Source organism: Oncorhynchus clarkii, chromosome 5 (genome assembly GCF_045791955.1).
Source record: "Oncorhynchus clarkii lewisi isolate Uvic-CL-2024 chromosome 5, UVic_Ocla_1.0, whole genome shotgun sequence".
Lineage (NCBI taxonomy): Eukaryota > Metazoa > Chordata > Actinopteri > Salmoniformes > Salmonidae > Oncorhynchus > Oncorhynchus clarkii.
Window position 1 is genome coordinate 94,330,753 of NC_092151.1, and position 20,241 is coordinate 94,350,993.

The following is a 20,241-nucleotide window of genomic DNA, read 5'->3' on the forward strand; positions in this document are numbered from 1 at the left end:
TAACATGACTGATGTTTGGGTGTAGTGGTAAAGTTACCAGGTTGTTAGCTGGTAAAGTTACCAGGTTGTCAGCTAGCTAGCTAGCTAGCATGACTGGAACACGGTGTAAAACAAATGCAGCCATCGAGTAGTTTTAGAACGGACATGGTTTATGACAGGAGGAGAAAAAGATTGTGTCGGTAATATGTGTCAGATCTTTTGAACTGTTTGGGTTCGGAAAACAAACAGTTTGCTCCGTAGTAATGGTACAAGCGTGACGCTAACGAATCTGCGCTCGGGAAAAACAACGGTACAGAAAGAAAACAAATATATGGTTTTAGTTTTTTTGCACAGTTGCTCCCAAATTAAAACCCCCTGTATAAATGAGAAAATAAACCATAGGACTTACCTTTAACCACTTGTGTAAATGACAACATGTGTGTTTGTGCCCACAAGGTTTAGAATTCAAATTTGAAATTTATTGACCATGTTTTGAAACAATACCCACCAGAGCGTTCACATTACAATGGATGGTGGGTTGATGATGTCACATTAAAATGGATGGTGGGTTGATGATGTCACATTAAAATGGATGGTGGGTTGATGATGTCACATTAAAAGGCTTGGTGGGTTGATGATGTCACATTAAAAGGCTTGGTGGGTTGATGATGTCACATTAAAAGGGATGGTGGGTTGATGATGTCACATTAAAAGGCTTGGTGGGTTGATGATGTCACATTAAAAGGCTTGGTGGGTTGATGATGTCACATTAAAAGGCTTGGTGGGTTGATGATGTCACATTAAAAGGCTTGGTGGGTTGATGATGTCACATTAAAAGGGATGGTGGGTCGATGATGTCACATTAAAAGGGATGGTGGGTCGATGATGTCACATTAAAAGGCTTGGTGGGTAGATGATGTCACATTAAAGGGGATGGTGGGTTGATGATGTCTTGTGTTACCTCCTCCAGGCATCCAGGGCTGACCATCCACCCTCCTCCTGCCACCATCAGTATCCAACGTCCCCAGGGTGCCAGGGACACAGCCACGCGCATCACCCTGCCCTCCCACCCTGCTATAGGGGGGCAGAAACCCCAGTCCCCCCACACCATGACACAGGTCATAACCTTTGACGATAAAATATTTACCTTTGGCGCTATACTCCAGCATCTTGGATTTGAGATCAAATGTTTAGTATTAGGCAACAGTATAGAATGTCACCTTTTTATTTCAGGGTATTTTCATATACATCTCTGTTTTGCTGTTTATAAATGAAAGCACTTTGTATATCTAGTTCCCCATTTGAAGACGTACCGATGTAGGATCTTAATTTGATCTCCCTGTTGCAGGAAATCTTTAACTTGCAGGAAATGTTTAACAGTGTATTTGAGGTTTAAAAATCAAATCAAATCAAATCAAATTTTATTTGTCACATACACATGGTTAGCAGATGTTAATGCGAGTGTAGCGAAATGCTTGTGCTTCTAGTTCCGACAATGCAGTAATAACAAGTAATCTAACTAACAATTCCAAAACTACTGTCTTGTACACAGTGTAAGGGGATAAAGAATATGTACATAAGGATATATGAATGAGTGATGGTACAGAGCAGCATAGGCAAGATACAGTAGATGGTATCGAGTACAGTATGTACAGATGAGATGAGTATGTAAACAAAGTGGCATAGTTTAAAGTGGCTAGTGATACATGTATTACATAAGGATACAGTCGATGATATAGAGTACAGTATATACGTATGCATATGAGATGAATAATGTAGGGTAAGTAACATTATATAAGGTAGCATTGTTTAAAGTGGCTAGTGATATATTTACATCATTTCCCATCAATTCCCATTATTAAAGTGGCTGGAGTTGAGTCAGTGTCAGTGTGTTGGCAGCAGCCACTCAGTGCTAGTGGTGGCTGTTTAACAGTCTGATGGCCTTGAGATAGAAGCTGTTCTTCAGTCTCTCGGTCCCAGCTTTGATGCACCTGAAAGGCTTCTGAAGTTAGTCATTTCCACCTAGAAATTTCAGACTTGATTGTCCCCTTACGTATAACTTTTTGAGGATCTGGGGACACATGCCAAATCTTTTCCGTCTCCTGAGGGGGAATGGGTGTTGTTGTGCCCTTATTACGACTGGTTTGGCGTGTTTGGGACATGATAGTTTGTTGGTGATGTGGACACAAAGGAACTTAACTCTCGACCCATTCCACTACAGCTCCGTAGATGAGAATGGGGGCGTGTTCGGCCCTCCTTTTCCTGTAGTCCGCGATCAGCTCTTTTGTCTTGCTCCCTATAGGTTGTCTCATCGTTGTCGGTGATCAGGCCTACCACCGTTGTGTCGTCAGCAAACTTAATGATGGTGTTGGAGTCGTGTTTGGCCACGCAATTGTGGGTGAACAGGGAGTACAGGAGGGGACTAAGTACACACCCCTGAGGGGCCCCCATGAGCTTTGTGGGCACTATTGTGTTGAACGCTGAGCTGTAGTCAATGAGCAGCGTTCTCACATATAGTACCAGTCAAAAGTTAGAACACACCTATTCATTCAAGGGTTTTTCTTTATTTTTTACTAGTTTCTACATTGTAGAATAACAGTGAAGACATCAAAACTATGAAACAACACATATGGAATCATGTAGTAACCAAAAAAGTGTTCAACAAATCAAAATATATTTTATATTTGAGATTCTTCAAAGTAGCCACCCTTTGCCTTGATTACAGCGTTGCACACTCTTGGCATTCTCTCAACTAGCTTTATGAGGTAGTCACCTGGAATGCATTTCAATTAACAGGTGTGCCTTGTTAAAAGTTAATTTGTCAAATGTATTTCCTTCTTAATGTGTTTGAGCCAATCAGTTATGTTGTGACAAGGTAGGGGTGGTACACAGAAGAAAGCCCTATTTGTTTAAAAAAAAAGTCCATATTATCGCAAGAACAGCTAAAATAATCAAAGAGAAACAACAGTCCATCATTACTTTAAGACATGAAGGTCAGTCAATACGGAACATTTCAAGAACTTTGAAAGTTCAATGTGAAATATTTGATCTCAAATCCAAAATGGTGGAGTACTGTTTATGGCCAGAATGTACCATTTTGTATTTCTTTATTTATAGCTTCGCTGTCCAAATACATACGGAGGAGGGGAGGGTAAGATGTTCTACGGTTGTTCTCCTCAAGTCAGGTTTTTCTGGTGACACTTTTGAAAAAGGAAAATTAGAAGAAAAATACACTTCTTTCTATTACAGAAATCCATCTTCTGTTCTGGGACTCCGGTTGCTGCGGCAACGGTGGCACCTATTCTAACCACCACCACCACCGCTGTCCCAGGCACCACCACTACAGGTAACACCACCCACACAGATCCTATTCAATTACATTTTAGGGATGAATTTTAATATGTTATTCTACGAGGTCACCATTCTAGGACTCATATTTACAAAGAGTGCTTGATATCGGATCAGTTCATCCTGTTTCGATCATAATGAATGAGATGAATAACATGGACGTTTTTAAATACCGACATCCCCTAAAAATCGACTTAATTTAGAAAACGGCCTATGTGGCATCAATATGAGTCCGAAACATTTATTCTACTGTCGAAATTGACTACAAATTGGAAATGGGATAATTTTGGTCATGAAGTCGGTCTCGTCCAAAACATATTTTTTGTGTGTGTGTGTGTGTGTGTGTGTGTGGTTTGTGGCCGTGACTATGTCACAACGTAAATTTAAAGTTGGGTTTGTTTCAATCCTGCCCACAGCATCAGTAATTATCAATTCGGAGTGCAGCTGCATGCGACCCGATCGTAATGCCCGTGGTGAAATTGGGTTCACTTTGGATATCCCTATGGGGCTAGTTAGGGACCATCGGTAAATTACAGTGTAAAGGTAACTGCCAGAAATAATGGAAAGTAAATGATGCTTACAAAGTATATTGAAAGCAGGTGCTTACACACAGGTGTAGTTCCTGAGTTAATTAAGCAAAGAACATCCCATCATGCTTAGGGGCATGTATAAAATGCTGGACAGGCCATTATTTTAGCTACCATGGCTATCCCCAAACCACATGAGTGGTCAGTGAATGGTTGGATGAGCATGACACCTATGTAAACCAGGGGTGGGCAACTCCAGCTCGTGCGGGACCAACGTCCGATTTAAGACACTTTTATGTCTGTGTTTCCTTTATTTTGTCAGGTACTTGTACAAGGTTTGACCGGGGTTTAGAGGCCCTCCTGTTAGCCGCAGGACTAATATTTAGCTGTTTTAAAGCAAATTTCCTACAATTCTACATTTGTCATAGTTCATGTTATCTGGGTGACTCAAACATTTTAAAAGGTCATTCTACTCCAAAATAAATAAAAAATAAAATAATGCTGAAACCATATAAAATATAATTTCTACCTTCCTGTAATCAGCCCAATTACATGGACTAATGGTATAATTTGTTTAAATAATTTTAACATATTGGACCATGCATATAGCCTATGCATGGCCCGTATTATAATATATGCTATTAGAAAATAGCATTATTGCTAATGGCTATAAATAAATGGGCTTAAGCATGTGGTTGTCTATCTGCATTTACACTATTGGGCTAATCATTAGCTAGATCTCAAATGTGATATTTTAACTAGTTGGCATCCTATTGATTCATTTTATGTACCAAAAAACATGTATAAACACAGTAAATATAATGCAGGCCTACATGTTAGGGTAACTTGGGGTAAACCGCCACCCAGGGTAAAATGCCCCCTGCCTGTACTTCTCACAGACACCCCTTCATGTCTGTCCCCCCCCCCCCATCCAATACTTCCCCTGGTTGCCACTAAACTTGCTCAACTAAAAATGTAATCTGTCTCATCACAATTTAAGTCACTAACCCCCCAAAATTATTTTGAGGTTGGGTGGCGTCTTTCCCCCAAGTTACCCTCCAGTTGACCCATGTTACGTTTAGCCCCACTCTCCCCTTTTGCATTCATTCCAAACTTGTTGCTGCTAAGAACTGGTACAGTTCACATATTTTAGGAGTTGAGAAATGAGTAGGAATGGAAAGTTGGGTTCCCTCTCTCTTTCTAACAAGGCCATTAAAACGTCTGTTTTTTTCCCCCGCGATTGTCAGAATGCATGTTTCCCTCCCTATGGCACTCGTAACTTGAATGCGCTTCGAGAGGAATATTTATCTGGCATAGGACACACAACAACACGCCGACTGGGTAAATAGATAATCTATTGTCTATAATAACACCATTACACGACTAGGTAAATAGATCGACTATTCTATAATGTGGTAGTCTGATTTTTCTGTTCATAACTCATTTTGTTTGCAGAGGAAACGTTAACGTGGACTGTTCTAGAATCTTCAATGTGTCCGATTTGTATATATTTTATGTCCCATATTTTAGGGCGTGGTCGGCAATAACTTAGCCACGGCGCAGCGCCACATGTAAATGACTACGGCGGAAACACTGCCTCAAACCAACTATAAATTCCATACACATTTTGAAAGCATTTAATGAGAAATAAAAAGGTGTGGAAATTAAAATGTCTCATTTACATTGTCATTTATTATCTTTAATTATTTGTTACTTTTATTTATTTGTTGAATTTTTTTTAAATATATATTTTTTACCTACATTGTTGGTTAAAGGGCTTGTAAAGTAAGCATTTCACTGTAAGGTCTACCTACACCTGTTTCAAATCACCATTTGATTTGATTTAATGGTCCCTAATTAGCCCCGGAGATGAGCTATCCAAAGTTCAACCACTTTTGCCACGGCCGTACACTATTTTGCTAAATCGTTTGGCTAACTCTCACCGTCTGCGAACACACGAGACCCACATCGAACCACCGCCCCAAACCAACTCACGTTTGAATGGACCGCTAACATTTCTTAACGAACCAAATCTGAAAACAGGAAGTGCAGTCGCCCTTTTAACGATTCCTCATTGAAACAAATGGCATTCTCTGTCCCGTGATCCTCTGTCCCATGATCCTCTTTCAGGCACTGCACCACACACCCAGATGACCAGCAGTACTATCGTCACCATGACGATGCCCACACACTCCTCCCACGCCACAGCACTGACCACCTCTACCATCCCAGTTGGTGAGTAACAGCCTGTATAAGTAAGTAAGATGGCGCCAACAGATATGGCAGCTCTGCTTCTAGCTCCTAAGACATGACAGATATGACAGCTCTGCTACTAGCTCCTAAGATATGGCAGCTCTGCTACTAGCTCCTAAGACATGACAGATATGACAGCTCTGCTTCTAGCTCCTAAGACATGACAGATATGACAGCTCTGCTACTAGCTCCTAAGACATGACATACATTGCAGCTCTGCTTCTAGCTCCTAAGACATGACAGACATGGCAGCTCTGCTTCTAGCTCCTAAGATATGGCAGCTCTGCTACTAGCTCCTAAGATATGGCAGCTCTGCTTCTAGCTCCTAAGATATGGCAGCTCTGACACTAGCTCCTAAGATATGGCAGCTCTGCTACTAGCTCCTAAGATATGGCAGCTCTGCTACTAGCTCCTAAGATATGGCAGCTCTGCTACTAGCTCCTAAGACATGACAGACATGGCAACTCTGCTTCTAGCTCCTAAGACATAACAGATTTGGCAGCTCTGCTTCTAGCTCCTAAGACATGACAGATATGACAGCTCTGCTACTAGCTCCTAAGATATGGCAGCTCTGCTACTAGCTCCTAAGATATGGCAGCTCTGCTACTAGCTCCTAAGATATGGCAGCTCTGCTACTAGCTCCTAAGATATGGCAGCTCTGCTACTAGCTCCTAAGACATGACAGCTCTGCTTCTAGCTCCTAAGATATGGCAGCTCTGCTACTAGCTCCTAAGACATGACAGATATGGCAGCTCTGTTACTAGCTCCTAAGATATGACAGCTCTGCTACTAGCTCCTAAGACATGACAGATATGACAGCTCTGCTACTAGCTCCTAAGATATGGCAGCTCTGCTACTAGCTCCTAAGACATGACAGATATGACAGCTCTGCTACTAGCTCCTAAGACATGACAGATATGACAGCTCTGCTACTAGCTCCTAAGACATGACAGATATGACAGCTCTGCTACTAGCTCCTAAGATATGGCAGCTCTGCTACTAGCTCCTAAGACATGACAGATATGGCAGCTCTGCTTCTAGCTCCTAAGATATGGCAGCTCTGCTACTAGCTCCTAAGACATGACAGATATGACAGCTCTGCTACTAGCTCCTAAGACATGACAGATATGGCAGCTCTGCTACTAGCTCCTAAGACATGACAGATATGACAGCTCTGCTACTAGCTCCTAAGACATGACAGATATGACAGCTCTGCTACTAGCTCCTAAGACATGACAGATATGGCAGCTCTGCTACTAGCTCCTAAGATATGGCAGCTCTGCTACTAGCTCCTAAGATATGACAGCTCTGCTACTAGCTCCTAAGACATGACAGATATGGCAGCTCTGCTACTAGCTCCTAAGATATGGCAGCTCTGCTACTAGCTCCTAAGACATGACAGATATGACAGCTCTGCTACTAGCTCCTAAGATATGGCAGCTCTGCTACTAGCTCTTAAGACATGACAGATATGGCAGCTCTGCTACTAGCTCCTAAGACATGACAGATATGGCAGCTCTGCTACTAGCTCCTAAGACATGACAGATATGGCAGCTCTGCTACTAGCTCCTAAGATATGGCAGCTCTGCTACTAGCTCCTAAGATATGGCAGCTCTGCTACTAGCTCCTAAGATATGACAGCTCTGCTACTAGCTCCTAAGATATGGCAGCTCTGCTACTAGCTCCTAAGACATGACAGATATGACAGCTCTGCTACTAGCTCCTAAGACATGACAGATATGGCAGCTCTGCTACTAGCTCCTAAGATATGGCAGCTCTGCTACTAGCTCCTAAGATATGGCAGCTCTGCTACTAGCTCCTAAGATATGGCAGCTCTGCTACTAGCTCCTAAGATATGGCAGCTCTGCTACTAGCTCCTAAGATATGGCAGCTCTGCTACTAGCTCCTAAGCAACTTTTGATTTAATACTCAGATTCATTGAAAGCTAGTACACAAAATACTCAAGACACATTCAAACCCACTAGTGGGCTTTTTGCATTCATTATTTATTTTATATTTGGATGTCCTTTAAAGAGTATTTCTATCTGTATTCTGTTGTATCATATCTCCCCCTTCCTGTGTTGTACCAACAGCTAAAGTGGTACCTCAGCCCATAGCCCACACCTCCCCTCGTGTCCAGTCAGACTACCTTGGAGAGAGGACCAACCTGATCCAGCCTATAGCCCACACCTCCCCCCATGTCCAATCAGACTACCAGCCCATAGCCCACACCTCCCCCCGTGTCCAATCAGACTATCCCGTAGAGAGGACCAACTTGATCTCCATCTCTGGCAACCGCTCCTCGCCTAACCCTGTCACCATCGAGGCCAGGAGTGACAACAGGCCGCCTGTACCAGTGCACTTCCAGTACTTCCTGCCTACTTTTTCCTCTTCTCCTTACCCCCGGACACACACCTACACCCCCATCACCAGCTCCGTGTCCACCATCAGACAGTACCCAGGTGAATACCTTAACATACGTATACTGTATGTATTCTTGGGTACAACAACAAAAAATATCTATTGAATTGACTCGGGAATACGTTCCCCAATACACAAAGAGTAAGATTGTGATGATGAAAAAGGAAACTATGACATATATTTTATATCACTATCATGCACACGCAGCCTCACACATGAGGATGGCTCTGTTGCAGAAAGACTGATACATGTTTGATAGTGTCTTGATGCTGTAGTGGTTGATAGTGTCTTGATGCTGTAGTGTTTGATAGTGTCTTGATGCTGTAGTGTTTTATAGTGTGTTGATGCTGTAGTGGTTGATAGTGTCTTGATGCTGTAGTGGTTGATAGTGTCTTGATGCTGTAGTGGTTGATAGTGTCTTGATGCTGTAGTGTTTGATAGTGTCTTGATGCTGTAGTGGTTGATAGTGTCTTGATGCTGTAGTGGTTGATAGTGTCTTGATGCTGTAGTGGTTGATAGTGTCTTGATGCTGTAGTGGTTGATAGTGTCTTGATGCTGTAGTGGTTGATAGTGTCTTGATGCTGTAGTGGTTGATAGTGTCTTGATGCTGTAGTGGTTGATAGTGTCTTGATGCTGTAGTGGTTGATAGTGTCTTGATGCTGTAGTGGTTGATAGTGTCTTGATGCTGTAGTGTTTGATAGTGTCTTGATGCTGTAGTGGTTGATAGTGTCTTGATGCTGTAGTGGTTGATAGTGTCTTGATGCTGTAGTGGTTGATAGTGTATTGATGCTGTAGTGGTTGATAGTGTCTTGATGCTGTAGTGGTTGATAGTGTCTTGATGCTGTAGTGTTTGATAGTGTCTTGATGCTGTAGTGTTTGATAGTGTATTGATGCTGTAGTGTTTGATAGTGTGTTGATGCTGTAGTGGTTGATAGTGTATTGATGCTGTAGTGGTTGATAGTGTCTTGATGCTGTAGTGTTTGATAGTGTCTTGATGCTGTAGTGTTTGATAGTGTCTTGATGCTGTAGTGGTTGATAGTGTCTTGATGCTGTAGTGTTTGATAGTGTCTTGATGCTGTAGTGTTTTATAGTGTCTTGATGCTGTAGTGGTTGATAGTGTCTTGATGCTGTAGTGTTTGATAGTGTCTTTATGCTGTAGTGTTTGATAGTGTCTTGATGCTGTAGTGTTTGATAGTGTCTTGATGCTGTAGTGTTTGATAGTGTCTTGATGCTGTAGTGGTTGATAGTGTCTTGATGCTGTAGTGGTTGATAGTGTCTTGATGCTGTAGTGTGTGATAGTGTCTTGATGCTGTAGTGGTTGATAGTGTCTTGATGCTGTAGTGTTTGATAGTGTCTTGATGCTGTAGTGTTTGATAGTGTCTTGATGCTGTAGTGTTTGATAGTGTCTTGATGCTGTAGTGTTTGATAGTGTCTTGATGCTGTAGTGTTTGATAGTGTCTTGATGCTGTAGTGGTTGATAGTGTCTTGATGCTGTAGTGGTTGATAGTGTCTTGATGCTGTAGTGGTTGATAGTGTCTTGATGCTGTAGTGGTTGATAGTGTCTTGATGCTGTAGTGTTTGATAGTGTCTTGATGCTGTAGTGTTTGATAGTGTCTTGATGCTGTAGTGGTTGATAGTGTCTTGATGCTGTAGTGGTTGATAGTGTCTTGATGCTGTAGTGTTTGATAGTGTCTTGATGCTGTAGTGGTTGATAGTGTCTTGATGCTGTAGTGTTTGATAGTGTCTTGATGCTGTAGTGTTTGATAGTGTCTTGATGCTGTAGTGGTTGATAGTGTCTTGATGCTGTAGTGTTTGATAGTGTCTTGATGCTGTAGTGGTTGATAGTGTCTTGATGCTGTAGTGGTTGATAGTGTCTTGATGCTGTAGTGGTTGATAGTGTCTTGATGCTGTAGTGGTTGATAGTGTCTTGATGCTGTAGTGGTTGATAGTGTCTTGATGCTGTAGTGTTTGATAGTGTCTTGATGCTGTAGTGGTTGATAGTGTCTTGATGCTGTAGTGGTTGATAGTGTCTTGATGCTGTAGTGGTTGATAGTGTATTGATGCTGTAGTGGTTGATAGTGTCTTGATGCTGTAGTGGTTGATAGTGTCTTGATGCTGTAGTGTTTGATAGTGTCTTGATGCTGTAGTGTTTGATAGTGTATTGATGCTGTAGTGTTTGATAGTGTGTTGATGCTGTAGTGGTTGATAGTGTATTGATGCTGTAGTGGTTGATAGTGTCTTGATGCTGTAGTGTTTGATAGTGTCTTGATGCTGTAGTGTTTGATAGTGTCTTGATGCTGTAGTGGTTGATAGTGTCTTGATGCTGTAGTGTTTGATAGTGTCTTGATGCTGTAGTGTTTTATAGTGTCTTGATGCTGTAGTGGTTGATAGTGTCTTGATGCTGTAGTGTTTGATAGTGTCTTTATGCTGTAGTGTTTGATAGTGTCTTGATGCTGTAGTGTTTGATAGTGTCTTGATGCTGTAGTGTTTGATAGTGTCTTGATGCTGTAGTGGTTGATAGTGTCTTGATGCTGTAGTGGTTGATAGTGTCTTGATGCTGTAGTGTGTGATAGTGTCTTGATGCTGTAGTGGTTGATAGTGTCTTGATGCTGTAGTGTTTGATAGTGTCTTGATGCTGTAGTGTTTGATAGTGTCTTGATGCTGTAGTGTTTGATAGTGTCTTGATGCTGTAGTGTTTGATAGTGTCTTGATGCTGTAGTGTTTGATAGTGTCTTGATGCTGTAGTGGTTGATAGTGTCTTGATGCTGTAGTGTTTGATAGTGTCTTGATGCTGTAGTGTTTGATAGTGTCTTGATGCTGTAGTGGTTGATAGTGTCTTGATGCTGTAGTGGTTGATAGTGTCTTGATGCTGTAGTGTTTGATAGTGTCTTGATGCTGTAGTGTTTGATAGTGTCTTGATGCTGTAGTGTTTGATAGTGTCTTGATGCTGTAGTGTTTGATAGTGTCTTGTCCTTCGTGTTCTAATACTTTAATATTACCCCTTCCTTGTGTTTTTTGTAATAAATAATACAAAATAAAAATAAATATAAATATAATTTAAAAATATAATAAAACAATTATAATCATTAAAACAAATAATAATAATATAATATATATAATAATACTTTAATGTTACCCCTTCCTTGTGATTTTTGTAATAAAAAAATATATAAAAAATATATATAATTTAAAAATATAATATATTTTTTAATAATAATTAAAACAAATAATAATAATAATAATAATAATTGGGGGGAAACATTTATAATACATTTTTAAAAAATCATCATAATTGTAATAATTAAAAAATAAAAGAGTGAATACCTTAAGGATCAGTTGGCATCATGTCCCAAGTCTGCTTTGACTGACACCCCCCTCCTCTCCTCAGTGACGCCCCAGACCCCGAGCTCTGCTCTGCCCAGCCAGCCTGCTGTGGCCGTGGCCACTACCGTTCACCTCAACCCCATGCAGCTGATGGCCGTGGACAGGATTGGTCTACAGTCTGCACAAATCAGCACCCAGGGAATCCAGCCTCAACCAATTGGAGCCCAGGGCATCCAGCCTGCACCAATGGGAGTGCAGGGGTTACATAGCTCCGGTCCAATCGGCACACAGGGGATTCAGCAGGCACCAATCGCAGGGCAGCAGCCTGAGGCCAAACCATCTGGTAATCTACAGTACACTAATGCTAAACATGGCCTCAAGAAGCCGCTTATTGAATATGACTCACAGGGACCCGAAAACACTGAAAATATTGTACGAAAATATATGTTTGGATAAAAGCGTCTGCTGAAGGTGATGTTATTGAATGATAATTGGTCGAATCTATAGCTGATGATAAGAACCTGTGTCTGTTCTACAGGGATGGTATTGGATGATAATTGGTCGAATCTATAGCTGATGATAAATATATGACTGTACCTCTGAACCTGTGTCTGTTCTACAGGAATGGTATTGAATGATAATTGGTCGAATCTATAGCTGATGATAAATATATGACTGTACATCTGAACCTGTGTCTGTTCTACAGGGATGGTAATTGGTCGAATCAATAGCTCATGATAAGAACCTGTGTCTGTTCTACAGGGATGGTATTGAATGATAATTGGTCGAATCTATAGCTGATGATAAATATATGACTGTACCTCTGAACCTGTGTCTGTTCTACAGGGATGGTAATTGGTTGAATCTATAGCTGATGATAAGAACCTGTCTGTGTTCTACAGGGATGGTATTGGATGGTAATTGGTTGAATCTATAGCTCATGATAAGAACCTGTGTCTGTTCTACAGGGATGGTATTGGATGGTAATTGGTTGAATCTATAGCTCATGATAAGAACCTGTGTCTGTTCTACAGGGATGGTAATTGGTTGAATCTATAGCTCATGATAAGAACCTGTGTCTGTTCTACAGGGATGGTATTGGATGGTAATTGGTTGAATCTATAGCTCATGATAAGAACCTGTGTCTGTTCTACAGGGATGGTAATTGGTTGAATCTATAGCTCATGATAAGAACCTGTGTCTGTTCTACAGGGATGGTAATTGGTTGAATCTATAGCTCATGATAAGAACCTGTGTCTGTTCTACAGGGATGGTATTGGATGGTAATTGGTTAAATCTATAGCTCATGATAAGAACCTGTGTCTGTTCTACAGGGATGGTAATTGGTTGAATCTATAGCTCATGATAATAACCTGTGTCTGCTCTACAGGGATGGTAATTGGTTGAATCTATAGCTGAGGATAAGAACCTGTGTCTGTTCTACAGGGATGGTAATTGGTTGAATCTATGATGATAAGAACCTGTGTCTGTTCTACAGGGATGGTATTGGCTGACGGCAGTACGTTTGTAGCTGCTCCTATGGGCAGCCCGTTTGGCGCTGCACAGCCCGTTGCTACCATGGTACAGACACACCCCCAGGGCGGAGTAGGAGGCGGAGGGCCCACTTTGGTCTCTTCCCCTCGACCCAGCATCCTCCGCAAGAAGCCAGCCAATGAGGGGTGAGTCAATCAGTCGGTCAATTAATCAATCAATCAATCAATCTGCCAGCCATTGAAGGGTGACTGAGCCTCTGAGCCCAGGGTCATGTTCATTAGGGAACTGTGTAATAAAACAGTTTAGATAGGACCTCATTGTTGTCTTCTGTGTCAGGCCTGCTGAACACCACCTACTGAATCGGCGGGGGGCGCGGGAACCTAGAGAGATATTTCAAACGTGTCAGAAATGTCCAGATCAACTAGCCCATGTCAGCTAACGTTGTTTTTTTAAAGCCCATATATTTTGTTGTATTATTCAAGTTACTCAAATGTCGCATGAATACACATTAGACATGGCAAAACATATAGAATTGCAAGAAAATTAGCTTTAAAACTGCAAAGTGTTCTCTGCACCACATGACAGAATGTGTAGAATTGCAAGAAAATTAGCTTTAAAACTGCAAAGTGTTCTCTGCACCACATGACAGAATGTGTAGAATTGCAAGAACATTTGCTTTAAAACTGCAAAGTGTTCTCTGCACCACATGACAGAATGTGTAGAATTGCAAGAACATTTGCTTTAAACCTGCAAAGTGTTCTCTGCACCACATGACAAAATGTGTAGAATTGCAAGAAAATTAGCTTTAAACCTGCAAAGTGTTCTTTCCGCCAACAAGAGGGAGGGGGGGGGGTGAACAGTTGGTGTCATAAACAGTGCTTGTGCCCATAGAAATAGAGGTGGTGGGGGCCGGGGGCCGGGATGTTCCCCGATGCCGGAAGGGGGGGGCTGAGTGAAAAGGTTTGGAGAAGCCCTGTTCATTAACAATCTCTCAAGCCCATACCAACGGTGCCAGTGAGAAGCCAGCTCGTCTTTTATATTTAAAGTCTAGCCAACTTGAATCTTTTTGCTCGCTAACAAGATAGAACAGTTGAACAATTGTGAATACACTGTCCTTCTGTCTGGTCTCTGAACAACACAGCCTGGGTCACTTTGTTTACATGTTGAAATCGAATGGCCTGTCTGGAAAAAAGATGATGCTTATTTATCTGAGTTAGAACAAGTTGCCCCAATTGCTTATATTAATGACTATTTTTTTGGTGCTTGTTGCAAATATCTAAAACACAAGACTAGACAGCTAGCACGTTACAGTATGGGACTGAAATGCTGGAGGGGCTTGGTGACCACAGAGCAGAAGGAGGGACGGAGACGAGACCAAAAAAAAGGCATAAACGCTCATAAAAACAGAAGGAGAAAATAAATAAATAACTTGATTGTTGCGATTTGAACATTCAAAACATACATTCAAATGAAATTGATATCAACCAGCCTAACATGTCCAGTGTGTGTGTGTGTGTGTGTGTGTGTGTGTGTGTGTGTGTGTGTGTGTGTGTGTGTGTGTGTGTGTGTGTGTGTGTGTGTGTGTGTGTGTGTGTGTGTGTGTGTGTGTGTGTGTGTGTGTGTGTGTGTGTGTGTGTGTGTGTGTGTGTGTGTGTGTGTGTGTGTGTTTAGGTGTGGTGTTGGTAAGAATCTGATCCCGGCAGGGCCTGGTGAGGCTACCAGCAGCAGAGTGGAGGGAGGAGTGAGAGGAGCAGGACCACCTAGACCTGCAGGGTGAGCCCTCAGAGAATAATCAAACATTCATTCAAAGCCTGGGTCATGCATGTCCTGTAATGGGTTTAGACTGCCTCCTAGATGTCATCCTACATGGCTGCTTTGTGTGATTTATTGTTGTCTCTAACTTCTTGACGTTTGCGTTGTTGTCTGGGCTCAATAATGTTTGTACCATGTTTTATGCTGCTACCGTGTTGTGTTGCTACCATGTTGTTGTCATGCTGTGTTGCTACCACGTTGTTGGCATGTTGTGTTGCTACCGTGTTGTTGTCATGTTGTGTTGCTACCGCGTTGTTGTCATGCTGTGTTGCTACCGTGTTGTTGTCATGCTGTGTTGCTACCGTGTTACTGTCATGCTGTGTTGCTACCGTGTTACTGTCATGCTGTGTTGCTACCATGTTGTTGTCATGCTGTGTTGCTACCATGTCGTTGTCATGCTGTGTTGCTACCATGTCGTTGTCATGTTGTGCTGCTACCATGTCGTTGTCATGTTGTGCTGCTACCATGTTGTTGCTGTGTTGCTACCATGCTGTGTTGTCTGCCATGTTGTTGTCTCTCTTGTCAAGATGTGTATTTTGTCCTATATTTATACGTTATTTATTTTTTAATTTTTTTATCCCAGCCCCGTCTGGTTAAATAAAAAATATATTTCCTAGATGGCACGTTATTGTCTAGATCTAACATCTCTCTTTCAGAGTCTAACATACCTCTCTCTCTCTCTGAGTGACTCTAACATCTCTCTGTCAGAGTCTAACATACCTCTCTCTCTCTCTCTGAGTGAGTCTTAATTAACAAGCCTCTCTCTCTCCCTGTCAGAGTGAAGCCTAAAGCAGAGGGTCACATGACCATAGTGGCTCCTCCAGTCCTAGTCATGGCTGCAGTGGAGACTCTACCCTCCCAGGGAGGAGTGGAGCAGCAGGCGGTCTCCTCCCCAGCCCAGGCTATCCCCTCCAACCTGCTGGCCCCCCGTGGTCCTCCACCCCCCTCCCAGCCCAGCTCCAATACCCACCTCTCTGCCCTGTCGGCCGCCATGGCCGTGACACCCCCTGGCCCCGCCTCCATGGCCAATACTGTCGCATCCCCCACCCAGCCCGCAGCCAGTGGCACGGCAGCATGCAGCGGAGATTCCGCCCACACAGGGGTCAAAATCAAGCAGGAGGCGGAGTCTATGGAGATGTATCAACCAGGTAACTGTGGGAACGTGTGTACGTTTCCATCTCAATTCGTCTTTCCGTAATACCTCACGTCCTTTCTCCTTGCCTTGCACTATAGTTACTAAAGCAGGCTGTACTATAGTTACTATAGTTACTAAGGCAGGCTGTACTATAGTTACTAAGGCAGGCTGCACTATAGTTACTATAGTTACTAAGACAGGCTGCACTATAGTTACTATAGTTACTAAGGCAGGCTGTACTATAGTTACTAAGACAGGCTGTACTATAGTTACTAAAGCAGGTTGTACTATAGTTACTAAGGCAGGCTGTACTATAGTTACTAAGACAGGCTGTACTATAGTTACTAAAGCAGGCTGTACTATAGTTACTAAGGCAGGCTGTACTATAGTTACTATAGTTACTAAGACAGGCTGTACTATAGTTACTAAAGCAGGCTGTACTATAGTTACTAAGACAGGCTGCACTATAGTTACTATAGTTACTAAGGCAGGCTGTACTATAGTTACAATAGTTACTAAGACAGGCTGCACTATAGTTACTATAGTTACTAAGACAGGCTGCACTATAGTTACTATAGTTACTAAGACAGGCTGCACTATAGTTACTATAGTTACTAAGACAGGCTGCACTATAGTTACTATAGTTACTAAGGCAGGCTGCACTATAGTTACTATAGTAACTAAGGCAGGCTGTACTATAGTTACTAAGACAGGCTGCACTATAGTTACTATAGTTACTAACGCAGGCTGTACTATAGTTACTAAGGCAGGTTGTACTATAGTTGCTAAGGCAGGCTGTACTATAGTTGCTAAGGCAGGCTGTACTATAGTTGCTAAGGCAGGCTGCACTATAGTTACTAAGGCAGGCTGCACTATAGTTACTAAGGCAGGCTGCACTATAGTTACTAAGGCAGGCTGCACTATAGTTACTAAGGCAGGCTGCACTATAGTTACTAAGGCAGGCTGCACTATAGTTACTAAGGCAGGCTGCACTATAGTTATTAAGTGAAGACAGGCTATACTATAGTTACTAAGGCAGACTGTACTATAGTTACTAAGGCAGACTGTACTATAGTTACTAAGGCAGGCTGTACTATAGTTACTAAGGCAGGCTGTACTATAGTTACTAAGGCAGGCTGTACTATAGTTACTAAGGCAGGCTGCACTATAGTTACTAAGGCAGGCTGCACTATAGTTACTAAGGCAGGCTGCACTATAGTTACTAAGGCAGGCTGCACTATAGTTACTAAGGCAGGCTGCACTATAGTTACTAAGTCAGGCTGCACTATAGTTACTAAGGCAGGCTGCAGTATAGTTACTAAGGCAGGCTGCACTATAGTTACTAAGGCAGGCTGCAGTATAGTTACTAAGGCAGGCTGCACTATAGTTACTAAGGCAGGCTGCAAGATAGTTACTAAGGCAGGCTGCACTATAGTTACTAAGGCAGGCTGCACTATAGTTACTAAGGCAGGCTGCACTATAGTTACTAAGGCAGGCTGCACTATAGTTACTAAGGCAGGCTGTACTATAGTTACTAAGGCAGGCTGTACTATAGTTACTAAGGCAGGCTGCACTATAGTTACTAAGGCAGGCTGCACTATAGTTACTAAGGCAGGCTGCACTATAGTTACTAAGGCAGGCTGCAGTATAGTTACTAAGGCAGGCTGCACTATAGTTACTAAGGCAGGCTGCACTATAGTTACTAAGGCAGGCTGCAGTATAGTTACTAAGGCAGGCTGCACTATAGTTACTAAGGCAGGCTGCACTATAGTTACTAAGGCAGGCTGCACTATAGTTACTAAGGCAGGCTGCACTATAGTTACTAAGGCAGGCTGCACTATAGTTACTCAGTTAAGTCAGGCTGTACTATAGTTACTAAGACAGGCTGTACTATAGTTACTAAGGCAGGCTGTACTATAGTTACTCAGTGAAGGCAGGTTGTACTATAGTTACTAAGGCAGGCTGTACTATAGTTACTAAGGCAGGCTGCACTGTAGTTACTCAGTGAAGGCAGGCTGCACTGTAGTTACTCAGTGAAGGCAGGCTGCACTGTAGTTACTCAGTGAAGGCAGGCTGCACTATAGTTACTAAGGCAGGCTGCACTGTAATTACTCAGTGAAGGCAGGTTGTACTATAGTTACTAAGGCAGGCTGCAGTATAGTTACTAAGGCAGGCTGCAGTATAGTTACTAAGGCAGGCTGCACTATAGTTACTAAGGCAGGCTGCACTATAGTTACTAAGGCAGGCTGCACTATAGTTACTAAGGCAGGCTGCACTATAGTTACTAAGGCAGGCTGTACTATAGTTACTAAGGCAGGCTGCACTATAGTTATTAAGTGAAGACAGGCTATACTATAGTTACTAAGGCAGACTGTACTATAGTTACTAAGGCAGACTGTACTATAGTTACTAAGGCAGGCTGTACTATAGTTACTAAAGCAGGCTGTACTATAGTTACTAAGGCAGGCTGTACTATAGTTACTAAGGCAGGCTGCACTATAGTTACTAAGGCAGGCTGCACTATAGTTACTAAGGCAGGCTGCACTATAGTTACTAAGGCAGGCTGCACTATAGTTACTAAGGCAGGCTGCCCTATAGTTACTAAGGCAGGCTGCACTATAGTTACTAAGGCAGGCTGCACTATAGTTACTAAGGCAGGCTGCACTATAGTTACTAAGGCAGACTGTACTATAGTTACTAAGGCAGGCTACACTATAGTTATTAAGTGAAGACAGGCTATACTATAGTTACTAAGGCAGACTGTACTATAGTTACTAAGGCAGGCTGCACTATAGTTACTAAGGCAGGCTGCACTATAGTTACTAAGGCAGGCTGCACTATAGTTACTAAGGCAGGCTGTACTATAGTTACTAAGGCATGCTGCACTATAGTTACTAAGGCAGGCTGCACTATAGTTATTAAGTGAAGACAGGCTATACTATAGTTACTAAGGCAGACTGTACTATAGTTACTAAGGCAGGCTGGTCTATAGTTACTAAGGCAGGCTGTACTATAGTTACTAAGGCAGGCTGTACTATAGTTACTAAGGCAGGCTGCACTATAGTTACTAAGGCAGGCTGCACTATAGTTACTAAGGCAGGCTGCACTATAGTTACTAAGGCAGGCTGCACTATAGTTACTAAGGCAGGCTGCAGTATAGTTACTAAGGCAGGCTGCACTATAGTTACTAAGGCAGGCTGCACTATAGTTACTAAGGCAGGCTGCACTATAGTTACTAAGGCAGGCTGCACTATAGTTACTAAGGCAGGCTGTACTATAGTTACTAAGGCAGGCTGTACTATAGTTACTAAGGCAGGCTGTACTATAGTTACTAAGGCAGGCTGTACTATAGTTACTAAGGCATGCTGCACTATAGTTACTAAGGCAGGCTGCACTATAGTTACTAAGGCAGGCTGCACTATAGTTACTAAGGCAGGCTGCAGTATAGTTACTAAGGCAGGCTGCACTATAGTTACTAAGGCAGGCTGCACTATAGTTACTAAGGCAGGCTGCACTATAGTTACTAAGGCAGGCTGCACTATAGTTACTAAGGCAGGCTGTACTATAGTTACTAAGGCATGCTGCACTATAGTTACTAAGGCAGGCTGCACTATAGTTATTAAGTGAAGACAGGCTATACTATAGTTACTAAGGCAGACTGTACTATAGTTACTAAGGCAGGCTGGTCTATAGTTACTAAGGCAGGCTGTACTATAGTTACTAAGGCAGGCTGTACTATAGTTACTAAGGCAGGCTGCACTATAGTTACTAAGGCAGGCTGCACTATAGTTACTAAGGCAGGCTGCACTATAGTTACTAAGGCAGGCTGCACTATAGTTACTAAGGCAGGCTGCAGTATAGTTACTAAGGCAGGCTGCACTATAGTTACTAAGGCAGGCTGCACTATAGTTACTAAGGCAGGCTGCACTATAGTTACTAAGGCAGGCT

The 20,241-nt window shown here is 42.4% G+C and overlaps 1 protein-coding gene across 6 annotated transcripts in view; it reads left to right on the plus strand.

Annotated features, from left to right (window-relative positions):
• The window catches only part of LOC139409583 (histone deacetylase complex subunit SAP130-like), a 51,289-nt gene that overhangs the window by 15,286 nt on the left and 15,762 nt on the right, over positions 1–20,241 (plus strand). For all 6 annotated transcript variants that reach the window (XM_071154952.1, XM_071154956.1, XM_071154957.1 and 3 more), the window contains exons 9-16: positions 950–1,097; positions 3,229–3,325; positions 5,985–6,089; positions 8,201–8,569; positions 11,917–12,195; positions 13,351–13,531; positions 15,018–15,119; positions 15,936–16,306. In XM_071154952.1, coding sequence (XP_071011053.1) covers positions 950–1,097; positions 3,229–3,325; positions 5,985–6,089; positions 8,201–8,569; positions 11,917–12,195; positions 13,351–13,531; positions 15,018–15,119; positions 15,936–16,306 — 1,652 coding nt within the window. The remainder of the gene's footprint in view (positions 1–949; positions 1,098–3,228; positions 3,326–5,984; positions 6,090–8,200; positions 8,570–11,916; positions 12,196–13,350; positions 13,532–15,017; positions 15,120–15,935; positions 16,307–20,241) is intronic.